The sequence below is a fragment of the Grus americana genome, chromosome 25 (genome assembly GCF_028858705.1).
Source record: "Grus americana isolate bGruAme1 chromosome 25, bGruAme1.mat, whole genome shotgun sequence".
Taxonomy (NCBI): Eukaryota; Metazoa; Chordata; class Aves; order Gruiformes; family Gruidae; genus Grus; species Grus americana.
Genome location: NC_072876.1, coordinates 7,370,794 through 7,394,915, shown reverse-complemented (window position 1 = coordinate 7,394,915; position 24,122 = coordinate 7,370,794). Strand labels below are relative to the sequence as shown.

Genomic DNA, 24,122 nt, shown 5'->3' with positions numbered 1-24,122 from the left:
TGGGAGCCCCGGCAAGCCCCAGCACAGCCCTGGGGTGCTGAGTAACCTGAGGGAGCGTATGGGAGCCTGGGGGGTCACAAAAAGCCAAGAAGGGGCTGAGAGCAGCCTGGGCAAAGCCACAGACCCCAAAATCAGTGCTAAAACACCCATGGATCATTTTTGGGGACTGCCTCAAAAAATTAGTCTGAGCTTTACCCTGCAAAGGAAACTCTGCCTGGCACCACCCATGCATGGCTGGGAGATATCCCTCCTTCATCCCAGTCATTTTGGGGAGGGGACAAGGCACCCCAGCACTTCTTTTTGCTCCCATGTGGGGACAGAGCCCCATGGCAATGCTGGACCAAAGCTGGAGAGCCCCCGGGTGAGCGCAGGGCTGGGGTGCTTGGGGCACGTGGAGCCCGTCACCCACGGGACCGAGCGGAGACAACTGCATCCCTGCTTAATGAGAAACAACGCCGGGTCCGTGTGGAGGGGAGGACAGGGAAGGGGACAAGAGGTGAAACACAGCCCCCGGCTGTGCCTGTGCTGTCCCAGGAGGCTCAGGCTGAGGGCAAGGATTCAGCAGCCGGGACACAGGGTGCCGAGGCTCTGCAGGGACCGCATCCTCCTCGGGGAGGCTGATGTGTGCAGAGGAACGTACGCAGCATGCCCATGGCCACCTGTCTCGCGTCCCCATGCCCTGCTTTCCCCTTCCCAGAGCCCTCCTGTGTCTCGGTCCCTTCGCTCTGGTGTGCCCAGCATTGACCCGGCAGCGGGGTCCAGCGCAGCCCCTGCTCCCGGCACTGCCGGCTTCACAAAGCTGGGGAGCACTGGCGATGCCGCCACAAACTGCCTGGGCACGGGTCAGGAAATCGGCCATAAAACTTGATCTGGGTTTAGTTTCCTTCTCCATCTAATCATATTTCCTCCCCATCCACCACCTCCTGCTCCGCTGGTGCTTGCCACAAGCGGGGGAATGGCGATAGCCTCGCTGCACCCCAAATATCAGCAGGAGGGAGCTGCAATGATGCCCTGGCTTGCAAATCTTCCTGGAAAGCCAAAATCTACAGCAACCGCAACAGCCCAGTTTGCATTTCCTTGTGGGCACTGCACCCTAGGCTGCTGGAGGGCGATTTTATGTGCTTTTTAAAAAAAAAAAAAAAAAAAAAAGACTGCTTTTTGAGCATAAATATAAATATATAAGGTCATCAGCCTCCCCTCCCGGCTCCCCCTCCCCCTCAAGCCTGCAGACATGTTGGGAGCCATTAGGGCTGGCCCCGCTTTGCTCAGAGGCATGTTATTCATTATCTGCATTTTTAAAAGCAGCAATAAAAAGCGGAAAAATGAAAAACACCGGCCGTGGCCTAATGAAACTGTCATTCAAAGGGGCTGATCGTGCTTCCTGCCGTGTGGTGTGATCTGAAGGGAACCTGGACCAGGGGCCTGTCCCGGCAGCCCATCAAACGCACCGCGTACAATTTCAAAGCCCATGGCCCGGGGAGCGAGTTTGCGTTTCCCCTCACTGGAAACTTTATTCCCCTTGAAATGATGAAATATTTCAGAGGAAATGGGGAAGGGGCGGAGGAGGGAGCACTGGGGAGGGGGCGAGGGCTGTTTGCTGAGCCCCCGCTGTAAAACAAGAAAGGGTGGTTATAAATATCTGAGCAGGTACCTCGGCCGTAAATCTGCCAGCTGGGCATCCCCGCGGGGCGGCTGCCGGCTCCCAGCGACCGGAGCACAATCCCGCAGTGTTCCCGCAGTGGGGCTGGGGGGCCAGGAATCCCCTGGGGGATGCGGGCGGACCCCTTCCTGCAGAGAGGGGGTTGCACACCCGAAAGGGCGGCAGTGTGTTTTGGGCTGGTGCTGCTCCTAAAATCCTCCAGCCAACAGACCCTTCTCGAGCATCCCCTAAATCACAATGTGCTTCAGAGAGCTGCTCCCCCACCCGCTGCACCCAGCAGGTCAGGAGCATCGCTCCGGTGCCAAACCTCCCCGAGTCCTTGCACCAACACAGACACCACATGCGCAGGGACCTCCGTCCGGGAGGAACGCACCAGCCGACACATCCCGCGGTCCCAAAGTCCCCGTTGGAAGAGCGTTCCCCACCCCACGGGAGGGTCCTCAGTGGCTGGGGTGGGATGCAGCGGCCATGGGAGCAAACACAAGGACGGGAGGGACAAGGGGCCATGAGCACAGGAGGGACCGGAATTAATCCTGGCAGCGGGCTGGGTGACAGCGGTGATGTTAAGGTAGCAGGCGGCTGGGCTGACAGGCGGGAGGGATTTTCAGGGGGCTCAGCACCGAGCATCCCTCGAGCCAGCAGGGAGCAGCCGGGGGTTTGGGGGGGCTCCTCCACCGCTCACCCTGAGGATGGAGCTGTCTTTGGAAAGCGCAGAGGGTTTTCTGTTCAGGCACAGCAGGGACACGGGGAGCCAAAACTTTTCTCTTGCTTTCAATTCCTTTTTCTTTTTTATTTTGCAATAAGAACTCCAATGTCTAGAGCAATTTGTGGACTTAATCACTCCCTGAATGTAACATTTTTTTAAATCAAATCAGCTGTTAAACAGCACAAGCATATGAAACCAGTAAAACTTCTATCTCTGTTTGATGTTTTACAATTTGAAAACACACACAGGAAAAGGACAATTTTGGGGGTGGTTGAGTTGTCGGGTTGTTGGGGTTTTGGTTGGGGTTTTTTCGCAAGACAATTGCTCCTGAGCCGAGGACCCGCAGTGCCAAGTCAGAGCGGATCGCCGCAGCCAAATCTGTCCCCTCTGTGTCCCTCCCTGAATGCTGCTGCTGACAGTGACAGTGGCAATTTTTAGCACATCCTCACCCCTGTCCCTCCAGCGGCACAGAGGCGGGCAGGGCCCCCTCCCCACACCCCAGCACAACCGACCTTTCCCCAAACATCCCCTCAAGCATCCTCCCAGCCACTTTTGCTCCCCACGCCAAGCAGCGATGCATCCCTGAACCAAGTGGGTACCCCTAGCATCCCTCACACATGCACCGAGTTTCTCTGATCTCGGCAAAAGGAAACGGCGCATCCCCAAAGCTTGGAAAAACCCCTTCGTTAGGCCAAGAGCAAATTGTCTGGGGAGTAAGACAAGTCACCCCATGCCCCAACCAACGTCCCCGGGGCCAGGCAAGGGCTCGCACCTACCTATGCATGTCACCCCGTCAGAGTGCAGCAAAAACTTGACGTGGCAGCCGCACTTGGGCCCTTGGTCGGTGTCGTCGCAGGTATGCTGGCAGCCTCCGTTCCCGTAGTTGCAGGTCACTGCAAGAGGCAGAGCACCGGCTGTCACCCAGGGCCCCAAGCCCCTCTCCTCCCTGCCCGGCATCCCCAAGTGATAGCATAAAGGTGTCTTGGGAAAACCTCGGCCATACCCTCAGAGAGATCCCTCCCTCCCGGATAATTTCTAAAGCCTTTCGACTTTCCCTGCGGGATCTTGGCAGACGCAAACTGTTACGTGGTTTCTTGTGCCTTCCCTTTGCGTATCTGCTAAATGCCACCGGTGGAGCCCGAGCAAAGGGGACTACTGGGCTCGTTGCCCTGGATCTGGTGTCACAGGGGAAGGGTGGGACTTTCCCGAGCTCTGGAATGACTCAGGTGCTCCTGGGAATCCCTGCCAGCCCTCCCCGGGGGCAAGGCGTACTGTTCATTTAGCTTAGAGGGAAAATAGGCTCGTAGGATTAAAACTCCATTTCATCAGCGATTTTGACATGTTTGCTGCAGACAGCAAACGAGAAACAAAACAAAAATAATTGCATAAACACATACATATCTATTTAATAACCCTGGCAGTGCCAGCAAGATGCTGGCAGGAGATCAGACAGGCTGAGAGCACCATGACCCCTGGGGAGAGGATTCCTGCTCTCCTCCTTTGCTGATCTCTCTGCTCAACACCCCTTGGGAAAGTGAAGCTGGTGGAACAGAGACAGGGGATGCTGCACCTCTGGGACCCCCTTTAACTGCCATTTCAGCCTGCTCAGTGTAAGGGCACAATGTGGGGACATGGCAGAGGGGGGTGCCAGGAGCATCGTCTGTAAGGGCGACAAGCCGGGCATGCTGGAGGAAAATGAAGCCAGAGGGCTTGATAAACCAACTGGGAGGGTCAGGGCTTGGCAGTAAGGGCAGGAGGGGTCTGTACCATGGGGACAAGGTTAGGGGCACCGGGAGGCCATATCCCCATCCCTGGAATGCTCCTTACGTTTGCAGTCGCGCTGGTTCTTGGTGAGCTCAAAGCCAGGGCGGCACTCGCAGGCGATGCCCCCCTTGGGGGTCTCCCGGCAGATGTGGGCACAGCCGTGGTTCTTGTTCATGCAGTTCATTCCTTCTAAAAGAGAGAAGAAAGCAAAGCTCCAAAAGCTTGCTGGCACCAATCCGCTGCAGCAGAAGGATGTCTGGGGTGGGACAGGGATGGGGAGATGGGGGCAACGAGGGGAAGCCCTTGCAAGTGAGGACCTTAGGGAGGATGGGATAACCCCCTGCAGTGCCCCGAAGGGCAGCACCTCCTGGCACAGAGTGGCTCGGGAAGGTGGACACAGCCACCCTAGAGCTTTGAACCTTTGATTCCCTCCCATTGCCTTGCACAAGACCCTGCTCCCACACCTCAGGGCAAGCAGCGGGTGCAGAAGCTGCCGCTGCCCACCAGCCCTGCCTGGCACTGATGGGATGGAGCGATGCAGCTCCTTTTCAGATGACGAGGAGGACGGGGTGAGCATGTCTGTGATTACAGACTGCTGGGCAGGCAGTCATGGCATTGTCCAGCCAAGCAAGGAAGGGCTTTGGGGGGCAAAGCCAGCTGCAGGGGGGACAGCCCTGCAGCTGCTCCCCCAGGATGAGCCCCAGGGCCATGCCTGTAAGCTGTGGGATGAATTGACAGCTTGGGGAGGATTTACACGCTGGCAGCCCCTGCGGAATGAGGGTTTGGGGAGCTGCTGGTTCCCCTCGCTGACCCATCCACAGCCCCCTCCTGCCCCAGCCTCTCTCAGGGCACGGGGACACCCAGCTGCAGAAAGCCGGGTTCAGTGGATGCCAAACGGGGCACTGACAGGAGTTTATGAGACATTTAATAAAACCCACAGCAAGCTGGGGATGGCCCTCTGGGAGATGCAACCATCTGCTCAGGGCCCTTTTCTGGCAGAGGGAGGGGGTCAGCTCCTTTCCAGGCAGCCAGCGCTGAGCCCACCGTGGGGTAAGTGATGCCAGTGTCAGGATGGGGAACCAGGCAGAGCTGCAAGCCCATGGGCTGCCAAGAGCCTGGGGCAGAAGGGCAAAGGAAGATCAGAGCACCTCAAAGGAGGACACTGAGATGCACCAAGGATGCCCAGGAAGGGTTAAAACCCAGAGGCTGTGGGTGTCCCACGCTGCTCCCCACCACCTGCCCGGCAGATCCCGCCTGGCTCCTGGACAGGGCGATCATCTGTAAGGGCAGCGGCAGGCGAGCCCTCTGTAATTAGAGCCTCCTGCCTCCAACCACACCAGCCCTCCCTTCCCTGGCCTCTATGCCGGGCTGGGAACCCCCAGCTTGCAGGGAGCCCCGCTCTGTTGTCCAGCACCCTCCAGCCTGCCCCAGGGCTGGGATGCTGCTGCTGCAAGCCGCTGCGCTCCACCCAGCCCTGCCCTGGGACCCCCCCCCAGGCACGGAATGCCCCAAGGACAGCCAAGTGCGCTCAGCCTTTCCTCCAAACAGCAGCTTTTCTCTCCCTCTCTTTTTCATTCCTGCTTTTTACTACCTGGCAGCATCTCCACCACGTCCCTGGTGCCACACAGACACTGAGACCTCCGAGGCTGACCCTGCCCTGCCGTGCCGCTGCTCCCCTGGAGATGTCACCTTTCAGACAAACCAGGTCCTGACCACCACTGATCTGCAGAGATCCTCCGGCACGTCCCAGCGGAGATGCAAGCTCCAGCGTCCGCATGCCCTGGCTGCCCTCCAGGCCAGGATGGCCGCACACTGTTTTCCTAAGACTCCCCAGGCAATTCCACCCGGGCACAGCATCCTCCTCCGCTGCAAACACCGAGTACGCAGCAATCCCTAAGTGCCTACAGCCACCACCCGGGGAGGGATGCACCCCCTTTAATCCTTCCTCTCCGTGCAATGTTGTCATCTGCTCCATGTGAGGACCCTGCTCGCCCCCTTTGCTTTCAGTGGCTCTGCTGTCATTGTCGCGCTGGGTGCGACAGGGTTTAAAGGCACCGATACCCAGCGAGCCCCAACCCTTAGCTTCTCCTTACTGGGAGGGACTGGTCAGTGCAAGGGAGAGCGTCGTGGAGCTGCAGGAGGGGGGGGTCCTGGGATCCATTCCCCGGGTCTGTCGACCCAGCAGGGTCTCATCCCCTCTGCCTCCGGAGGGAGAGCGGAAAGCAAAAGGGAGAATGAGAAAAGGAGAGAGAGCAGAGGGAAAGGAGAAAGCCTCCTGCCAGGGTAGGAGAAGAGAGACAAGGAGCTGGCAAGGACCCCAGAAGGAAGGAAGCAGCCGTAACGTTGAGGTTTAGCTCTCTAATACTGAATGCTTCTGCCTTGGCAGTGCCCAAGGAGCCAGGAGCAAAGTCAGAAGAGGCTTTAACATTGGAATCCAAATTGTCCTCAGCTCTCTGCTTTTTCCAGACCCACAGCCCAGGGACCAGCTGCAACCCTCCCAACCCCTCATCCTCAGCAGCCGCCCCTGAGCCTGAACTCGGGGACCACATAGCAGCTACAAAATCGATCTCAGGGTGCAGAAGCAACACAGACATCCCCAGGCCGACAACGCTCTGCAGCCATTCAGCTCAGAAACCAGCTCAAAACCCAGCACCTGCATCCCTGTCCCCTGTGGGGACCACCCTTTGGTCACCAGGGGGAGGGAGCAGCCAGCTCATCCCTCCTGGACACACAGAGGATGGGGATGCGAGAGATGCCACCGCAGCTGCTGAACCATCCGGGGCTGGGAGAGATTCCCCAGGGAGCTGGAGGGACCGACGCAGCTGGGAAGGGGGAAGGAGGAAAACAAAACCACTCAGCCGGCTTTGCCAAGCAGCAGAGATAAAAATCAGCAGAGATGCAAAAAAAATCTCTCATTTCCTCCTATTTTGGCTAAGAGATTGCTCCAGACGGCAGCAATTTAGAGCTGATATTGAGATGGAGGGCTCGGTGCTGCACAAGACCTGGCAGGAGAAGATGAGTCTTGCAGGGCGTGAGGATCTCCGGGTACCTTTTATTTAATGAAATGCTCCGGATACAGGATTAATGTCCTCTGTTTGGTATTACTGTGCTTGATTAAGGGGCCTGCGAGGGTTTTGTTATGGAGATGTTTATTAGCCCCACAGTACCCTCTCCCAATGTGCTCAGAATAAATTTACGTTTAAATTTGTAATACCAAGAAGGGGCATGAACCAGCACCAGCACCCTAACCTAGGCACTGCGCAGGGGGTGTCCAGAGGTGATGGGGAACAGACCTGCCCAATAAATGCAGGGGATGGAGGGTGCCCCGGGGCTGGGAGACGCTGTGCACTCACCTTCGGGGCGCTGGATGCAGGTGTGCTGGTTGTCGCTGAGGAAGAAGCCCTCCCGGCAGAAGCACTCGTAGCTGCCCATCATGTTGACGCAGGTCTGCTGGCAGCCGCCGTTGCCCTCCGAGCATTCATCCAGGTCTGCAAAGGGAAGGCGGCAGGGGGTGAGCGTGGCACCATGGCATGCCGAGGGGATGGGGAACCGGGTGTGACAGATTTGCTACACAACAAATCAGTTCTGCTTTACATCCGTGATCCCCCAGCTAGAAAAAAAGGAGATGCCGCAGGGCCACAGGGGATGAAGCCAAAGCACATCAAGGGGTGGGTCTCAGAGGCCATACAGCTTCCCTGGCTCATGGGCAAAAAGGTCTCATTGTACAGATGGGAACACCAAACCACAGAGAAAGGGATTTTCCTTGTCCCGGGACACCCGGGCAGGCTGTGCCCCCTTTCCCCAAAGCACCCGAGATGCTCGGCTATGACACTGGCTGCAGCCGCCCTCACTCCCAGCCCCTCCGAGCCCATCACCGGCTGGGGATGCCTGCACTTCATTAGGGGGGAGCTGGGAAACCTTAGCCTGGAGCGGGGATAATTACTTGTAAGGAGACTCAAATCCCCAGCAGCTCTGCTGCCCTCGTGCCTGTTTTGGTTTAACAAACCAAGGCTGGAAGGGGCTCGAAGTGCACACCCGTGGCAGCAGCGATGCCCTCGCCCCCGGCTGCTCCTGCTCCATCCCGGCAAATCCCTCGTTTGATGAAGAGCGACAGGCTGTTGCTCTCTCCAGAGTTTTTGGGGACAGTGGTCCAAGCTGAACCCACCAGTGCCCTGAGGTGCCAAAGCAACCAGGATGCCTGGCTCGAGCAGAGAGGCAAACCTCTGCCGCAGCCGCCCCTGGCCCCTCCACCCACAGTCCTAGGGCCAGGCGACGGCATCGGGCCGGGGAGCGAGGGGCCCCGTGCCAAAGAAAACCTCCCGTGAACTCGAGCGTGGCAGAGCCGGCGGCCGAGAGGAAAGCTGAGCCCCGCCAGCATCGGCCGCCGGAAACGCCGGAATAGCGGCTGGGTGACGGCACGCGCCGGGGGGGGGGGGCTCCCAGCCCTGCCCCCACCCCCAGCCCCGACCTCCTCTGGCGCGCACTGAAGCCCCTTGCTTTTGGGCAAAGAGACAGATGGATGGATGGATGGATGGATGGATGGATGGATGGATGCCTGAGCAGCACGGGTGCCTTGCACCATGCCCCAGCCCCAGGCAAGCCCTGGCGGATGCTGCAACCCCAGGGGATGCTCAGAAATCAAAGCGGGGCTGCAGCTCCAGCTGGAAACTGCTACAGGAGCAGAGCCCAGGAGCACCCCACAAACCCACTACCTTGGAAAGGAGGTGTTGAAAACACCATCTCATACTCAGGCGCTCGTGGGGCAGGCTAGGGCTGACAGCAGGGCTGCAGCCAGACACAAAAAGGACATCCTCTGCGATGGCAGGAGGCTTGCAGCTTCCTCCGAGGCTCATCCCAGCCAAACTATGTCCTGCAGATGCCAATAACTCTCTTTAAATCCCCCTGTTTATAACAAGGGCTTAACGTCTTGCGACTTCTCCTTCAAGCTCCGCACAAAAATGAGGAGGCAGCCATTCAAACCTGACGGCTGAAACGAGACTCCGCTGCTCTAATACCTGTTTTATTAAATACAATGGAGATGGGCAGAAGCCAGCAGGGCCCGTGTCAGGACAGGGGCTCGAATTCCTGTCCTGGTTCAAAAGGTCACCCGGGGTGGGCGATGCCGGGGCCGGTGGGCACGTACCCCGACCCACCTACAGCTTGTCCACTGCCTGCGGTGCCAGCAAAGCCTGGGCATGACCCTCTGCTTTGCTCTTATTCTCTTTCTTTTGGCTAAGAGGGGATGCTTGCAGGCTGGGCAAAGCACAGTCAGGATGGGGAGGAAGAAGGATGGGAAAAACCTACCGGGGTTCAGTCCTGCTGCCCCTCAGGAGCAACTGCTGAGCAAACCCAGCCAGAGCACAGAGGGTCTCAACATCCTCATCTGTAAAATGGGCTCCAGGGGATAAACCTGCACCATCCCTACAGCAAAGCAACGCAGCCAAGAAGCCTCGCTGGGATGAGCAAAGGAAGGGCTCAAGGGGGGAGGCAGGGCAGCCCCCCCAGGTGCCCCCTCACCCTGCTACTCCCCAGCCGCCTCCATCCCCTCCCGTCCAACTCTGTAAACACATGACGTCTGCGGCTCGCCGAGCCCGGTTTTCCTTTCTTCTCCTTGGGCTCATCCTCCCTCGGGAGAGGAAGGCAGAGCCGCCCTCCCGCGCCTCCTCCCAGCTGTGTAAATCTCCCCCCTCCCCGAGGAGGCTGCAAAGATCGCGGTGATGGTGGTTAATGCAAAGCGTATGTGTCCATAATCCCTCCCCCCTCCTCCTCCCAGTGATGAGCTCATTAATGACCCCTCTGCAGACACTAATTAGAAAATAGCATGAGCTCCAGGCAGAGGGAGGCACGCGGCCCCGTGCTCCGGCAATCCCACCCGCGGGTGCCGCGGGAGGAAGCGGGTGCCGGGGCGCGGGCAGCCCGGCTGGCCCCAGGTTCTGCCGGGAGCTTTGGCTCCGCCGCGGCCGGATGGAGTTTGGGGCGGTGGGAAGTGGTGGGGAGGATGCTCGGCCGCTCTGTAGGCAGATGCTGGGTTTGTCTTGGCCCAGGGATTATTTACCCAGTTCCTTCACTGGTTCCCATCCCCACCGTATTTGCTATTAACTCATCTATTTTGGCAGGTGCAGTGCTGACCTCAAGCACGAGCGGAGCGAGCGGCAAGGTCCGGGTGAGCCCCACCGACCGCTCTTGCCCTCGGCTGTGGAGCAGAGCTGCTGGCCCAGTCCCCCAGCTCTGCAACAGCTCTGCGGGGGGTCAGAGCTCAGGAGGTGCCCGGCAAAGAAAGCCAGCGGGTCCCACGGTGCCATAGCTCCGAGTGGCTGCGACAAGCCAGCATCCCGCCCCGGCACGTGCCGGTGGCCCGTCTCTCACCTAAGCAGTTGTGGCCGTCGTGCGCCAGGCGGAAGCCGTCGTAGCAGGTACAGCGGTAGTTGCCAGGGATGTTCACGCACTCGTGGACGCAGCCTGCGTTGTCTTCCCGCTCGCACTCGTCGACGTCTGCAGGGGGAGGAGGGCAGGAGAGCTGCAGGGCTGTCCCAGCTGAGGGGGGCCAGCCTGCGGTACGGGTGCTGCTCCCCATCTCCAGCGTGTTTGAGACCCAGCTAATATTGCACCCTGGGGTCTCTGCTGTCTCTGCTTATTCCAGCAGGTCCTCAGCTCCGTTATCACCTACAGCATCCCTCCACACACTGCAAACACATCCCCTGTCCTCCCCAGTCTAGACACTGGACTTCTAGATAACCTGCCGTCTTAAAGCCTCAGCACAGTGCGGTGACCTGCCGAGTGCTCTGGGAATAACGCTGGATTTCCTGAAGGTGGTGGGCAGAGCAGCCTTGCCGTGCCTGGAGCATGCTTTAATCCCTCTGCTATTTGTACTCATCCCATCCCAACCCTGGACCCGCTCCGGGCAGAGCCGGGAATTTTTCCCCTATCCTGCTCCTGCTTTCCTGGTGCTACTCCTCCAAGGAGCCCATTTTCTTGCCACGCCCCACTCAGCTGCATGTATCTATATCTACATCTATATCTATATCGCCTATATCTCTATATCTTATTTTTAAGCTCCTCATGTTTTATCTGCTAACCCAGTTTTGCAGCTTTTGGGTTGGAAATCCTGCAGTTAAAAAAAGCCCAGCTTTGTTTAAAACAAGCCCCAGGTGACCCTCCCGGGCTTGGGCAGCCCCAGCCTTACAAACACGGCTCTTTGCAGAGCAGGTGAGGGAGCACGACGGCTGCCACCACCGCTGGCAGGGACAGCCACGCTCCTCTCCATCCCCATGCATTGCAGTGTCAACACACCAGGATTTTGGGGCAGAAAAGGGGAATAAAAGGTCTGCAATGGGCTGAGGTAAACAAGCAGCCTTCTTGCAAGGGCAGGGGACGTTGCTGACGAGCCACCGCCTGTCTCCGACCTGCCAGGGCTGTCTCTTGTCGGAGGGGCTCTGGCTCGGTGGCAGCGGCGTGTCCCTACCTTTGCAGTGCTTCCCATCGCCGGTGTAGCCGGACTTGCAGATGCACTTGTAGGACTTGGGGGTGTTCTGGCAGATGGCGTCGATGTGGCAGTTGTCGGTGCCCTCCACGCACTCGTCGACATCTGCAAGGGGAGAGGTGGGGGGAGTGATGGGGAGAGCCAGGGGCAGGTCCCCCCATCTCCCCACGGGAGCCATCGCCCGGGGCGATGAAACCAAGCAGCCCTCTGGCTTTTCAACCCATGTATGAACCAGAACGGCTCGAGGGAGCAACGCTGCTGTTTTGCTCCTTAGTGGCTTCACCGCACCCAGCCCTGACGCAACTGGTGATGGGCTCGCTGTGGGACATGGTGAGCTGCTGGGCCCGCTCCCAAACAGCACTACCTGTGACCCCGCTCTTGTACAAGCCACCCTGAGACTCCCCGACCCTTTTGCATGTGTGATGATAGGAAACATTGTTCAGGCGCCCATAATCCAGGCTGGAGCCAGCCCAGGCAGAGGTGAAAGTCTCTGTCTCCAATTAGCCATTTCCTGAGCCGACCAGTCACCCAAATAATCGTCATCGCTTTCTATTCTTAGGCGTGGAGGAATGTGCACGAATTAGCAGGGACCACACTACATAAACCTGGGAGCCAGGAGCGGGAAGCAGGAGGAAGAACTGAGAAAAACATCAAGGCTTTCTCAGGGGCAGAGGCAAAATCCGCATCCCCATCAGCCCCCTTTGCCCCTCAAACCACTTATCCGGGATGCAGCGCTGTGGTACCCGGGACATCATGTCCAGAGCATCACGTGATGGTGATGGCCTCAAGCGGCAATGCCCAAGGGTTTGCCACGGCAGGAGGCTGTGGGAGCGGAGGTTTTAATGGTATTTGGGAAACAGAAGGCTCGAGCGTGTGGGGCGGAGGTTTATGAGCTGCTCACCTGGCTGCTCTCTGCCTTCCCTGTGCAGGCAGTAAGGGAGACGTGGTGCCCCGGAGCGGGCACGTCCCCGTCTCTGGCAGTGGTGTGAGGCAGCTGGGTGCCCCCGTACCCATGGGGGCACAGCATCGCCCGCAGCCCCTCGGGTACGGGCAGGGCTCCCAGAGCACCCCAGGGCTCCCTGCTCCGACTCCACAGGCACAGGGGGAGGGTCAGTGCTGCTACCGGGGGGGGGGGGGTGTCACCTCCACTGCCTCCCACAGAGATGGGGAGGGTCTCACCAGGGAAGGGGGATCTGAGGGTCCCTTCAGCTTCCCTGCACCCCCTAAAGAGGAGCCCGAGGCTGTGACGCTCTAAGCTGCCTTTTAAAAGCTGCTTTTCAGCAATCCCAAGAACAGAAGTGCTCCGGGACGTCCCCAAAGACATGAAACATCCCCGCAAGCCGCGGGCAGGCAGGCAGGCAGCCCCGCCAGCCCTGCTGGGACGGGGGCCACGGCCGCGGGAGCACTGGCCCGAGCCCTCTCCCGGTCACCCCGGTGGTTTTTTGCCGGGAGATGTGAGTCACCCGGCTGGGGGGAGGAGAGCTTTGCCTTTGCACCAGGGAGGCGGCACGTGCCTGCGCATTGTATAAATATTTACAGCCCGCATTCATATTTGTTATTTGACATTAGCCATGGCCCGCGGCCACCACGACCTCCCTTGGGCCATTAATCACCGGCTGGAGGCTGACCCACCGCAGCGGAGACGACGGAGGGATCTCACGGGGGACTGGCACCCCGCTCCTGGCCGGCACCGTCGCCTCCAGCATCCCCAGCACCAGCCACGGTGCCACCGCGCTGCGATGACCTCAGCACCCGACATCATCCCCGGGGAGAGGCTCACAGCCTGCCCCGTGCTGGGGGTCCCACGGGGGCTCAGGGGGGCTGTTGTCTTTTCAGGGAGCCAAGCGCAGCTCAGGTTCAGTTCCTCCCCAGCCAAACTTCACATTTTGCTGAAAACCCCATCCCTGCCCCGGGGCACAGCCGCTCCGCCGCACCCCTGACCCACCTGCAAAGGCCCCATCCTGCAAACCAAAAAGTGTGCGCAAATAATCACCGACAGAAGAAACCCTGCAACAGCCACAGAAGTGCAGAGCTCGCTCCTTCCCAACCGCGTTTTCAGTTTTAAAGAGCAGCCGGCAGCGACTTTGCCTACTGCTCCAGCGTCCCTTGCCAGGGCCCTCGGGTGGGGGGGGACGCGGTACCGGCGTGGGGGAACGGGGACACACACCGAGCACTCACGGCTTCACGGGCAGTGATGGGCACGGGGATCCAACAGCTATGAAGCCGACACTGAACCAAAGATCTACTGAATTTGCAAATCCTGGTCTTGACCCTGTGTGGTTCAGAGCCCTCCCTCAGCTCTTGCCCCCCCAAGTTATAAATCACGTCTCGAAGCTTTGAGTCGACGATCCCAAGGCGAGAGTTGCCGGGTCTCAGCACCCCAGGCACCCACCCTGACGTACAGGTGGGAGCCAGCACCCAAACAGTACAGACCATCCATCAACCCCCACCTCCTTCCCCTACAACCACCCAGAACGTGAAGCATCCATCAGACATCATAGCATTGAAATTTTCCCAGCCTTTTGCCAGAAATCTCACTTTTCTGGGGGGTTTATTTTCTATTTCTTTTTCCTCCCGTGCCCTCAGACTCAAGACAATGAACAACGTCTGCGTGGTGCTGAACACAATGCTGTGCCTTTCCCACTCACACATGTATATTATTTTTTTCTATCTTTTTTTTTTCCATTCTGTAACTTCAAAACTTCTCTAACTTTGGAAAGATTACACAGCAGCAAAAGTACAAAAGAAAACATTATAAATTTGCCACTCTGTAATTTTTCCAAAGCTGGAGACATTCTGAAAGGTTAGAGGATTATAAAAAAAGGAAAAAAAAAAAAAAGGGGGAAAAAAGAGAGAGAGAGAGAGAGTGTGTGTGTGTGTGTGTGTGTGTGTGTGTGAAGAGTGAATAAATACCCTCCTTGGCACCCCAGGAGCCATCCCAAGATTGGCAAAGATCCTAATTTCAGAATGCTGAAATTTTGGCTCCTAAGAAACATCCTTCAGAAATGATGTAGTGAATTAAAAAAAAAAAGCCCTCTGAAAAACTAAATTTTTGCAATTTTGTCAACACAAGCGGCGTTTTGCCATGAAAGGGAAGGTTTGCTGTTGGGACAGCCTGCTTTTCCCGCAGGAGAATTTTCTCCATCCAAAAAACCGCCCGTGGCCGCGCTGCAGGTGCTCCCAGCCACCACCAAGGCGCAAGGGATTTCATTTTCAACCCAAGCGAAGACAAGATTTTTTTTTTTTTAAAAATCCTTATTGATGTTCCCATCCCTATTTGCTCTTGCAAACTCCTCGCTGGGGTGTGCCCTGCTCGTCCCCCTGCTCAGGGGGACCTTTTGAAGTCCAGGTCCCAAATCCAGGTGGGTTCTTTTGGGGCATTTGCCAGCCAGGACCCCCTGCAGACCTGCATCCCTACAGCCCCTCACTCCCATTTGTGCACGCATAATCAAAGACTCACTTTTTCACCCAAAGTTGCCTGAAATGAGCCCAAACCGAACAGCGCAGATGGGTGCATCATGCTCCAAATCCCCAGAACTGGGGGATTTGGCACCAGGCGGGAACTTTAATTGCGATGACGATACCAAGTCCCATCGCGGACCCAAGGTCTTGCCCACGTCCAGCAGCCCCCGCACCCTGCCCAGCCCCACCTCACCACGCTTTGGGGCTAATTAGGGCTCGTCAGAGGGCAAGAGCATCCTCGGCATCGCCACCACGCCATGCCGGGGGGTTTGCGGCAAAGGGCAGGAGGCTGCGGCACTCGCCCCGCGCCTCGGGCAATGTTTTTTATTCCGTTGTGGGTGGGATTTTCCAGCGCTGGCTGTTGGGCCCCGTTCCGCTCCAGCTGCAGCTTTATTCTCCATTTCAAAGGCAGCAGAGGCAGACGGTTTCAACGCCACTGCCATTTCGAGTGTGCCAAAAGCGGGGGGACCGCCAACCCTCCGGGACTGGCGTGCACCCACCGGGGAGGTGAAGGGCTTTGACCGAGGCCGGCGGGAGAGGCGGTGGCGGAGCCCACGGGTAGCCGGGTCCCACGCTTGCGCCCTGCCCTGCGGCGTCACATCGCCCGCAATATGTGACGGCAAGGGGGGATAAAGCAACAGCTCGTATATTTTTGGAGCCTGGATTGAGGCTCTTTCCTCACTTCCTTATTTCGTTTCAAAAAAAATAATAAATAGTAAAAGATGGTTTTATCCATAGGCTGGAAGTCCCAATAAATTTGAGGAGGGGGCCAAGACAGGGCAGCAAAAACCCACCAGAAAACCCCTAAACAAGCAAAAACGTCATCCTTTTTCTCTTTTGCAAGCATTTCAGCTTTTTCTTTCAAATTAATTTCATTCTTTATTTTTATATAGGCATATATATTAACAGCCCGTCTGTACAGGGATGTGTGTGTAGCTGTTGGCAGACACGCAGAGTTTCCACTCAGCCTTAATGCCAAATTAAAGCTTTATAACTTCAGTAGCTCTTTTTACCAGGGTATTAATAACCACCTCAGACACTGTGGTGCAGTTTATTAATCATTTGTTCGCCTGGGGAGCTGCGGGACGGGCACAGGGCACAGCCGCGGGCGGCTCTGGTGCAGCCGATGGCATCCCGCCAGGAGGGGATGGGGACCAGGGGCTGCCGAGAGGGGAGGAAGATGCTCTGCAGGGCGACTTTTTGCAAATTGGCCAAAGATGTGTCATCTGAACTCGAGAGCCTAACTCAGGTGCTCAGGGATGGCTTGTTGCCAGGATGGGGGTGCCGCGCCAGGGATGCTGTGCTGGGGATGCCGTGCCAGCCGTCCCTGGGCAGGTACTCGCACGCAGGTCGGGTCAGAGGGGGTGTCTGCATCTCACCGTGCGATGGAGACCCCTGCACCAGCCCCACTGCGGGAGCCCAACGCCCCACACATCCACCCCGCTCTCCCGAAAGCAGGTGGGACCCGGTAGATGCAGCCAGTGCTTGGTCCTGAGGAATGACGGAGCACAGATGAAGGATGAGGAACCACAAGTCACAGTGAGGACCCGGGGGTTTCCCAGCCTGGTGACCCCATTGCCCCATGCCCAGACCCCACTCTGCACCCCTCACGCCAGGATTTGCTTCCCCAAAGCTGGCAGCACCCCAAAAGGGACTTTCCCCCCCCATTGATGCTTCCCACTCCTGCGAGGACAGAGCCATGTAGAGCTCCCCATCCTCTGCACCAGCCCGGGTTATCCCAATGGATCCCAGATCCACCACCAGATCCAGCATCCCCTGGGTTGGAAACGCTCCCCCCATCCCCATCCCACTCCTCGTGCCAACCCCGGTCACTTCGGCTCAATTCAGCCGTCATTTCTCCAAGGAGGGTTTGATGCTCCACACCTACAGCGTGTTCATCTGCCTGGGGAATTGTCGTTGCTGCTGTTGTTCCTTTGGCTTATCAGGCTGAAAAAGTCTTACCTTAAAAAAAAAGTCTGTGTTTGCTTTCGGCTTCAGGAGCAACAATCGCAACATCTCCAGTGGGGAAGACGGCCTCGCCGAAATGCGGCCGGCCGGGCTTCCTCCAGCGCCGTGAGACAGAGCAAACTTTATTTGCCATCCCAGGCTTCTCCTAAAGCCTCTCGGGGGACTTATAATTTTGAAAGTGAAGGTTAAGGTTATTCATGCATATTTTTTTCCTAAATGGATTACTCTGGTGTGACCATCTGCAAAGGAAAAATCTATATAAAAATAAAAGAAAAAAAATAAAAACTCCTGAGCAGTTTGGAGACAGCAATACATCTCCGCACTGGAAGATTCGAGGTGTCTGAATATTTATACTCCCGTTGGCAGTTACAAAAAAACTCTTCTTCCCTCCTTCCTACCCACCCCCTCCCCTTTTTAATCTCGGTACAGGCATGTTAGACGCCCTCAGTCAAAGATCGCCTTTGAACTGCTGTATGTTGAAATGTTTACAGTTTTACATTTCATATTTCAGAGGGGTGGAGGGGACAGGCACAACAGTCGCACACTGTGAATGCATGAGAGGGAGGAAAGCGGAGGCCAAGGGGGAGGAGGTTCGGCGGAGATGGGAGGGGAATCAAACAGCATCTCCACGCTGCAATTGGAAAATTTTAGACTCCTAAAAAAAATTAAAAAAAAAAAAAAAAAAATCCCTGGCGGCATAGGCTCTGCAGGTGCATCCCCACCGAACCCAGCCCCTCGCGCGGGATGGTGGCTCCGTCCCTGGGCGCCACACAGCACCGGCCAAAAGGGCTGGTTTTACCCACGGGTGACCATCGAGCTGGGCTGGGGCTGCGGTCCCACTCAGGACCCTGAGCTGGGTGGGTGGCTGGGGCTGTGGGAGTGCCAGGGGCTGCAAACTGGGGTGCCGGGGTCACCCAGGGAGATGCTGCATCTCCCGGCCCCGTTCTCCCAGCACTGTCCGAGGGGACACGCAATTCGATCGCAGGAAAAAGTGGCGAATCCTGCGACGCGTCTCCAGTTATGGGGGTGCTGCCAGAGGAGCGCGGCAAGGCCAGATCTGGGTGCTGCCTGGTACAAGAGGAGGGTGCAAATCTGCCAACCCTTGGGGTCCATCCTCCCCAGGGCAGGGAGGGACCAATGCCGGCAGCCGATGGGCAAGGGCACTGCTCCCCCGAGCGCGGGAGCTCAGGACAGGCTCTTCTGCCTGGCAGGCTGTGAGACGGACGGACGGGTGACAGGATGGACTGGGGGTGGCATTATCCATCAAAAAAACCAGGGGAGCTCTGGGTACAGCAGCAGCTTGGCACGGGGACCACAGGGAGACTTCATCCCAGCTGAGTGCATGGCGGGAACCTCCCTGCTGTTATTTGGATTTATATTGCCAGTTCTCATCTTGAAAGCTTTCCTAGCCCTAAACTGACCCAATAAACCCCACAGACAGCCAGGTCCTCTGGCAGACACCCTCCAGGCCCGGCGGGCAGCTCTGCTAAATCCTTCCTTCCCTACAGACTAAACCTTCCAGGATAATTCAGCACAAGAAATGAGCCAGCAAACCCTACCCACGCTGTGATGTTATCGCAGCAAAACAAGCCCATCCGACGGGAGAGGACAGGCAGCTGGTGACAGCCGTGACAGGCACCTGGCGAGGGTGGCTGTGCCCCGAAAGGGCAAGGGCTTCGGTGTGGGCAGAGGGGTGATGCGTACCCCATCCTTGGGGCATCACCCCACAGACACGGGGACGATGCCCAATGCTTTTCAGAAATATCCTGCTAAAACGTGCCCCAGAGACGCAGGGTGGCTTCGAAGAGCTCAACAATGCTTGTCCGTTAGCAAAACAGGCGATCGTGGGTTCCTAGGAAAAGCACGGGGTTTATCTGCCATCGACAGATCCGGGTCCGTGAGTTCAGCCCCATCCCAGAGGGACCGGGTCCAGCCCTGCCCAGAGCCCTCACATCCCCGCAGGCACCAACCTTCACCCCTCTGCACTGCCTCCCCCTCACCAGCCCGCGGAACCCCCCAGCAGCACCTTTGGGGATTAACCTCTCCATCCCAAACCCCCCCAGCTGCAGAGCGGCCGGAGCCCCTGGGTCCGCTCGGTGCCTTCGCCGGGGGCCAGGAGGAGCCAGCGCCGTCCCGGGCGTATGGCGGGCGATGTACCCAGGCGCAGGATTGAGCTCACCTCTCTCCACCCCCACTCCACCCCTCTCCTTCCCCGAAGGGATCTGTCAAGTCTCTGCACGATGGAATTTTACTTTGCTATTTTAATGCAATTCTGGCTCAGGCTTAAATGGAACTGGAAACCAAAAGGCCTTAATAAATAAATATTATGATAAGAAATGAAAGCAATGCATACACTCAAGATAATTTGAGGGGGGATAAAAACCTAAGCATTCCTTTCTAAGCCTAAATCGTAAAGCTTTACGTGAAGCTGGACGCCTTCTTACCAAACCTTTGCCCTGGAAAATCTCCCCTGTGCTTGCCCAGACTGCCCTCCCGAAAAGTCACCTATTGTTTTATAAACACTTTAAACCAGATAAGACAATAGCCTTGAAATTCCTTCTAACTCTGTCGGTGACAGGGCTCGGGGCGACCATGTGCGTGGCTGAAATATGCCTATTACTAATGCCTACAAGAGATCTTTAATTATATCCTGCGCTCCTATATTTCATTCACACTTTATTTAATCTCGCTGTATGCATAAACACGCAGCTACTACAACAGCAAAAGCCAAAGCTGGTTTTGATAAATCTTACGTACTGTTAAGTGCTATGGGGAAAAAAAAAAAAAGAAAAGAAAAACCAACAGATTGTACAGATAGTGGTAAATTAAGGAGAAAAAAACCCCTTCGAGACAGCCAACAGGATCATGCACATAGGGCTGTGTGTGTTTGTGTGTGCGCGCGCACTCCTGCGCGTGTGTATAGAGAAAAATCCGAGCTAAATATAGAGGTGCTATAGAAAACCTAAGGTATAGATAGACCATACATAAAGCTACATGTGTATGTTTGTGAAGGAGAAACTCTGGCTCAACACGGGAGTGGTGAAACAGAAAAGCCCGAAGCTGATAACGATGGGACGTACCTCTCTTTTCTAGAGATTGGGAAAGAGCTCCCGTATTTTTCAGGCTTTGCTGTGTTCAGCTACCCGAAGTTTTCTGCAGCCCACACCCCTATAGCACAACATTTGAGATTCAACCCGCGCCTATGTAAAACACACAAACGCAGATGCAACCTCCCAGCATTAGACACCCGCTCCGCCGTCCCTTCCCTCCAACCCAGCCCGAAAAGAGCCCTCCTCGCCCGCACCGCCGTGGGTGTTATCCCCATCTCACAGACACTGCAACCCGAAAACCAGACGAGCACCCCCAAACCCCTCCAACATTTTCCCTGTGATGGGTGCAGACTCGTTTGCCCACCCTAATTTTCTGCCTCAGCACCCCCTGCCTCGAGATAGAGCCCGAACCAAAAAAAAATAAAGTGTAAGAAATGCAACTCATTAAAGAGTTTACAAAAAACCAACCCCAATCAAAGGCAGCAGGCAAGAATATCTGCAAGCAACGTTTTAAATCCCCTCCACTATTTGTTGTTATTGCTGCTAATTTCTCCAGCCTGCATATAAAATCCCAGATCTAAAGAGGAGGTCCGGCTGCCTAACACACACATCAAACAGCAAACCTTCGAGCTGGGAAGATTTTCTCTTACCTTGACTGGCTTTATTTGCCAGCGTGTTTCCAGAGTGAAGGAGAAAGAAAAGGATGGCAAGTCCAGCAATCTGCAAAGCTCCCATTGCAATCCCAGTCTGCATGGAGGAGTGGGGGCAAGAAGGGGGGATTTCTAGTGCTTTAAAGGAAACAAGAGGCTGAGCATGCAAAGGGAAATCAAGAGGAGGAAGGGGCTCTCTTCTTGCCGTGTGTGAGACAGAGGGAGGGAAGGGAACTGAACTGATGGAAAAAGCTGCTCTGGGTTCAGTTTGGGGCTCTTGGTGTTGCTGAAGAGGAGAGAGTGAGGGAAGGAGACCCCGGGCAGTTGGAGGAAAGTGGACTCTATCGCCCTCTCTCTGGCGGCTGCTCTGATCCCTTCTCTTTTTTTTTTTTTTTTTTTCCCTTAAATAATCCCAGCCAATTCCAGTTTTGCAAGAGAGCAGCAGCAGGAGCAGGAGCTGGAGCAGCAGCGCTGGCGGGGGGAAGCAGGCGCCTTGCCCTGGTGCTGGGGACCTGAGAAAGGGGAGTGGAAAGGAGAGCCCCATCCAAGCAACGCCCTTTTTCTCCCAGCCTTTCTTTCTTTCTATTTGGCTTTGGTTACTCCTTCCCGGCTCCCCCCCTCGCACCCCCAAGGCTGGGCTTTGCCTGCAGGAATTTACAGTCTGCTCTGGAGGAGAAGGGCCAGTAGCCATGGAGACTGCTTCCCTGGGAGCAGGGAGGTCAGGCAGAGACCATGGGCGATCAATGCATCAATGCAAAGCCCCCCGCAACCCCCAGACCCACCCCGCGCCTTGCAGTCCCTTGGCCAGCCGAGGGCTTGAGGTGGTGGCAACGGGAGGGGGGGCCCAGGGAAAGGCGTATGGCATGGGAAAAGTGACTGGGTGGAAAAGGGGAAGGGGGAAAAAAATATATATATATATACATGTGTAAGAAAAAAAAGGAAAGAAAAAAACCACCAGAGTTTGCGGATGGTACGACCTGGCTGGGCTCAGTGGCTGCGGGACAGGAGAGCAGCTCTGCTGTTTGCAAGGGAGAGGTGGGGAGGGGGGGAACGAAAAAGACGTCTCTGAAATATTCAGGGGTTTTTTGTTTGCTTGCAGGAGCCTCTTGCAGTCTGGCCCCCTGCAGCCCGCATTCCGGGAGTGCAGGGGGACCCTCTGCCCCCCCCCTGCTCTGGGAGCTGCTGGCACCATCTCTCTTCCGGGGTGTTTCTGCTCCCTGAGTCAGGAGAGGACCGCCAGCCAGGATATTCCAGCGGGAGATAAGGCTGGGAGACAGGAGCAGGGCTGGGAGGAAGGCGTATGGTGATTCCACCTGTCTGGGGAGCACGGGGTCCCACGGCCCCAGCAGTCCTCCTGCCCACGGGGTCGTCCTGCCCACGAGGTCCTCCCAACCCACCGTGCTGCCCCTGCAGCCTCTCCTATCCCCTTCTGTCCTCATAACCCCTAAAGATACAACAAAGGGGGCTGGAGGTGATGGAAAACGTCCAGCTAAGCCAAGGCACCCGCTGCTGTCTCGCTGTGGAGAGGAGGGGAGGGATCGCAGCTGGACAGGAGGATGCTGAGGAGTCCCTGGGTCTGGTTACGCTTTCCCTACAGAAACACAGAACCCTTGGGCTGGCTTCGTGGGACGGGGACTTTCCCTGAGGGAGGAGGTTTGCAAGAGCAGGTCTGCATTAGACAGGACAGATGCAGCACCGTTGGCCCAGGAGAGCAGCAGGCGTGGAAACCAGGAGCTCATCCACACGCCAGGTCTTTCCAAAGGCAGAGGCCAAGGGCAAGGCTCTCCCTCCTGGCCCCGTGGAGCCATCCCACACCCACACAGCTGTGCCTGCCAAAGCATCGGGGCCCTAAACCCATGTGGGGAACCGACCTGTTCCAGGGAAGCAGGAGACCAGCATCAGCTGAAGGATGGATGCACAGGCATGGCCATTACACCCAAGACAAATCTCCAATGTTCAAATCCATGTTTGCACAGTGGCTGCAGGTGAACCCAGGGCCAGGGGAGTCTGCATGGCTCTCGTCTGCCCAGGCTGGCAGCTCAGGGCAAGGCGGCTTCCAGCCCACCATAGCTATAAAGGGGGCACAACTGGCTCTGCCATAGCCCAGTTAGGGCAAAGGTGCAGAAATTATTATTAAAGCTGTAAAAGAATTTTATATATATATAAAAAAAAATATGAATGCAGAGGTGTTATCATTAGGATGTAGCGGGAGAAGACCATGACCCACCAGTGGGAAAGTTCTATCCCCTCGGCACTGCTGCTGGAGGAGGCTCCTGGCTCTCCTGCCAGATCCAGTCTGTACCAGGAGCTCTTGGGGATGAAGGCTGCTCCTCCTTGTGTGCGGCGCCAAGCAGGAAGGGGCTTTGGTCCTTGCCGCCCACGCCCTGGCACAAGCGGTGAATGTCGCTAGTGGGATGTCACTCCCGTGAGCATCAGCTCGGCAGCCGTGGCACCGCTTTTCTTTCCGGGCTGGGATTTGCCCTGTAAACACAAGTCCCTCTTACGGCTGTCGTAAGAGCAGAGTCAAAATGGAAACTCTCTGCTTGCTTACGCTGGCGGATCTCTGTGCCCGGCCGCTGCGCCTCAGAGCACGACATGCATCCCATCCCGTGATCCTTTATCATCATAACCAGAGGAAAACTAAACAGTCCTTTTATTTTTTTTTTCCTCTAACCTGTCTTCTAAATCTGGAGACCGATCTCAAGGCACAAGGGACAAGACCTTCAGCGATGTTGATTTATAACTGAGCTTCTAAATTACAGGTTTACACATTAATATAAACACCCATAAGCCAGTCTTAAATACACAGTATTGTATGTAATCAAAACGCCAAAACACCGGGCAGCCACGTGACGGCACGGGGGGATGAGCAAACTCCTCGCTTGTACCCAGAGTTATGTGCTCCCAGTTAAACCAGTGCCTCGCACTGGTGGGTGGATCTTGCCATTGAAGGCAGGTCCTCGGCCGATGGCAGCATCGCTCGTGCCAGGGGGAGCGAAGGGGCTGAGCCCCACGTCTGGTTCCTCCAAGGGGGCTGCAGAGCACCATGGCAAAACAGCGGGGTTGGGGTAGGCTGCTGGTGTTCAGAAATGCCCTAAAAAAAAAATATACATATATATATAAAATCTTGTTTTCTTCTAAAAGCATGCTGCCTGGTTGAGCAGAAGAAAGGCCGATGGAGGTCCCAGGGCTGCGCACGCCGCGGTGCCCCTCCGAGCGCAGAGCCGTCCCCCTGCCCGGCACGCAGATGGGGAAAGTCAGGCAGATGGAGATTCCCGAGATCACACAGGGAGTCTGGAGGGAGGGCCATGAATCACACTTGAATCGCCTGCAAGACAGCCCGGCGCTTCGGCCCCGACAACTCCTTACCAGCTCCTGCTGC

General features: G+C 56.7%; 1 protein-coding gene across 1 annotated transcript in view; it reads right to left on the bottom strand.

The window, feature by feature from the left end:
* Positions 1–20,941, bottom strand: part of SCUBE3 (signal peptide, CUB domain and EGF like domain containing 3) — a 35,968-nt gene extending 15,027 nt beyond the window's left edge. Inside the window, exons 1-6 of the mRNA XM_054803785.1 lie at positions 20,741–20,941; positions 11,593–11,715; positions 10,497–10,622; positions 7,484–7,618; positions 4,194–4,319; positions 3,143–3,259 (exon numbers count right to left, since the gene is read on the bottom strand). Of these exons, the coding sequence (XP_054659760.1) occupies positions 3,143–3,259; positions 4,194–4,319; positions 7,484–7,618; positions 10,497–10,622; positions 11,593–11,715; positions 20,741–20,843 (730 nt within the window). The 5' untranslated portion in view covers positions 20,844–20,941. The remainder of the gene's footprint in view (positions 1–3,142; positions 3,260–4,193; positions 4,320–7,483; positions 7,619–10,496; positions 10,623–11,592; positions 11,716–20,740) is intronic.
* Between the last annotated feature and the right edge of the window lie 3,181 nt (positions 20,942–24,122).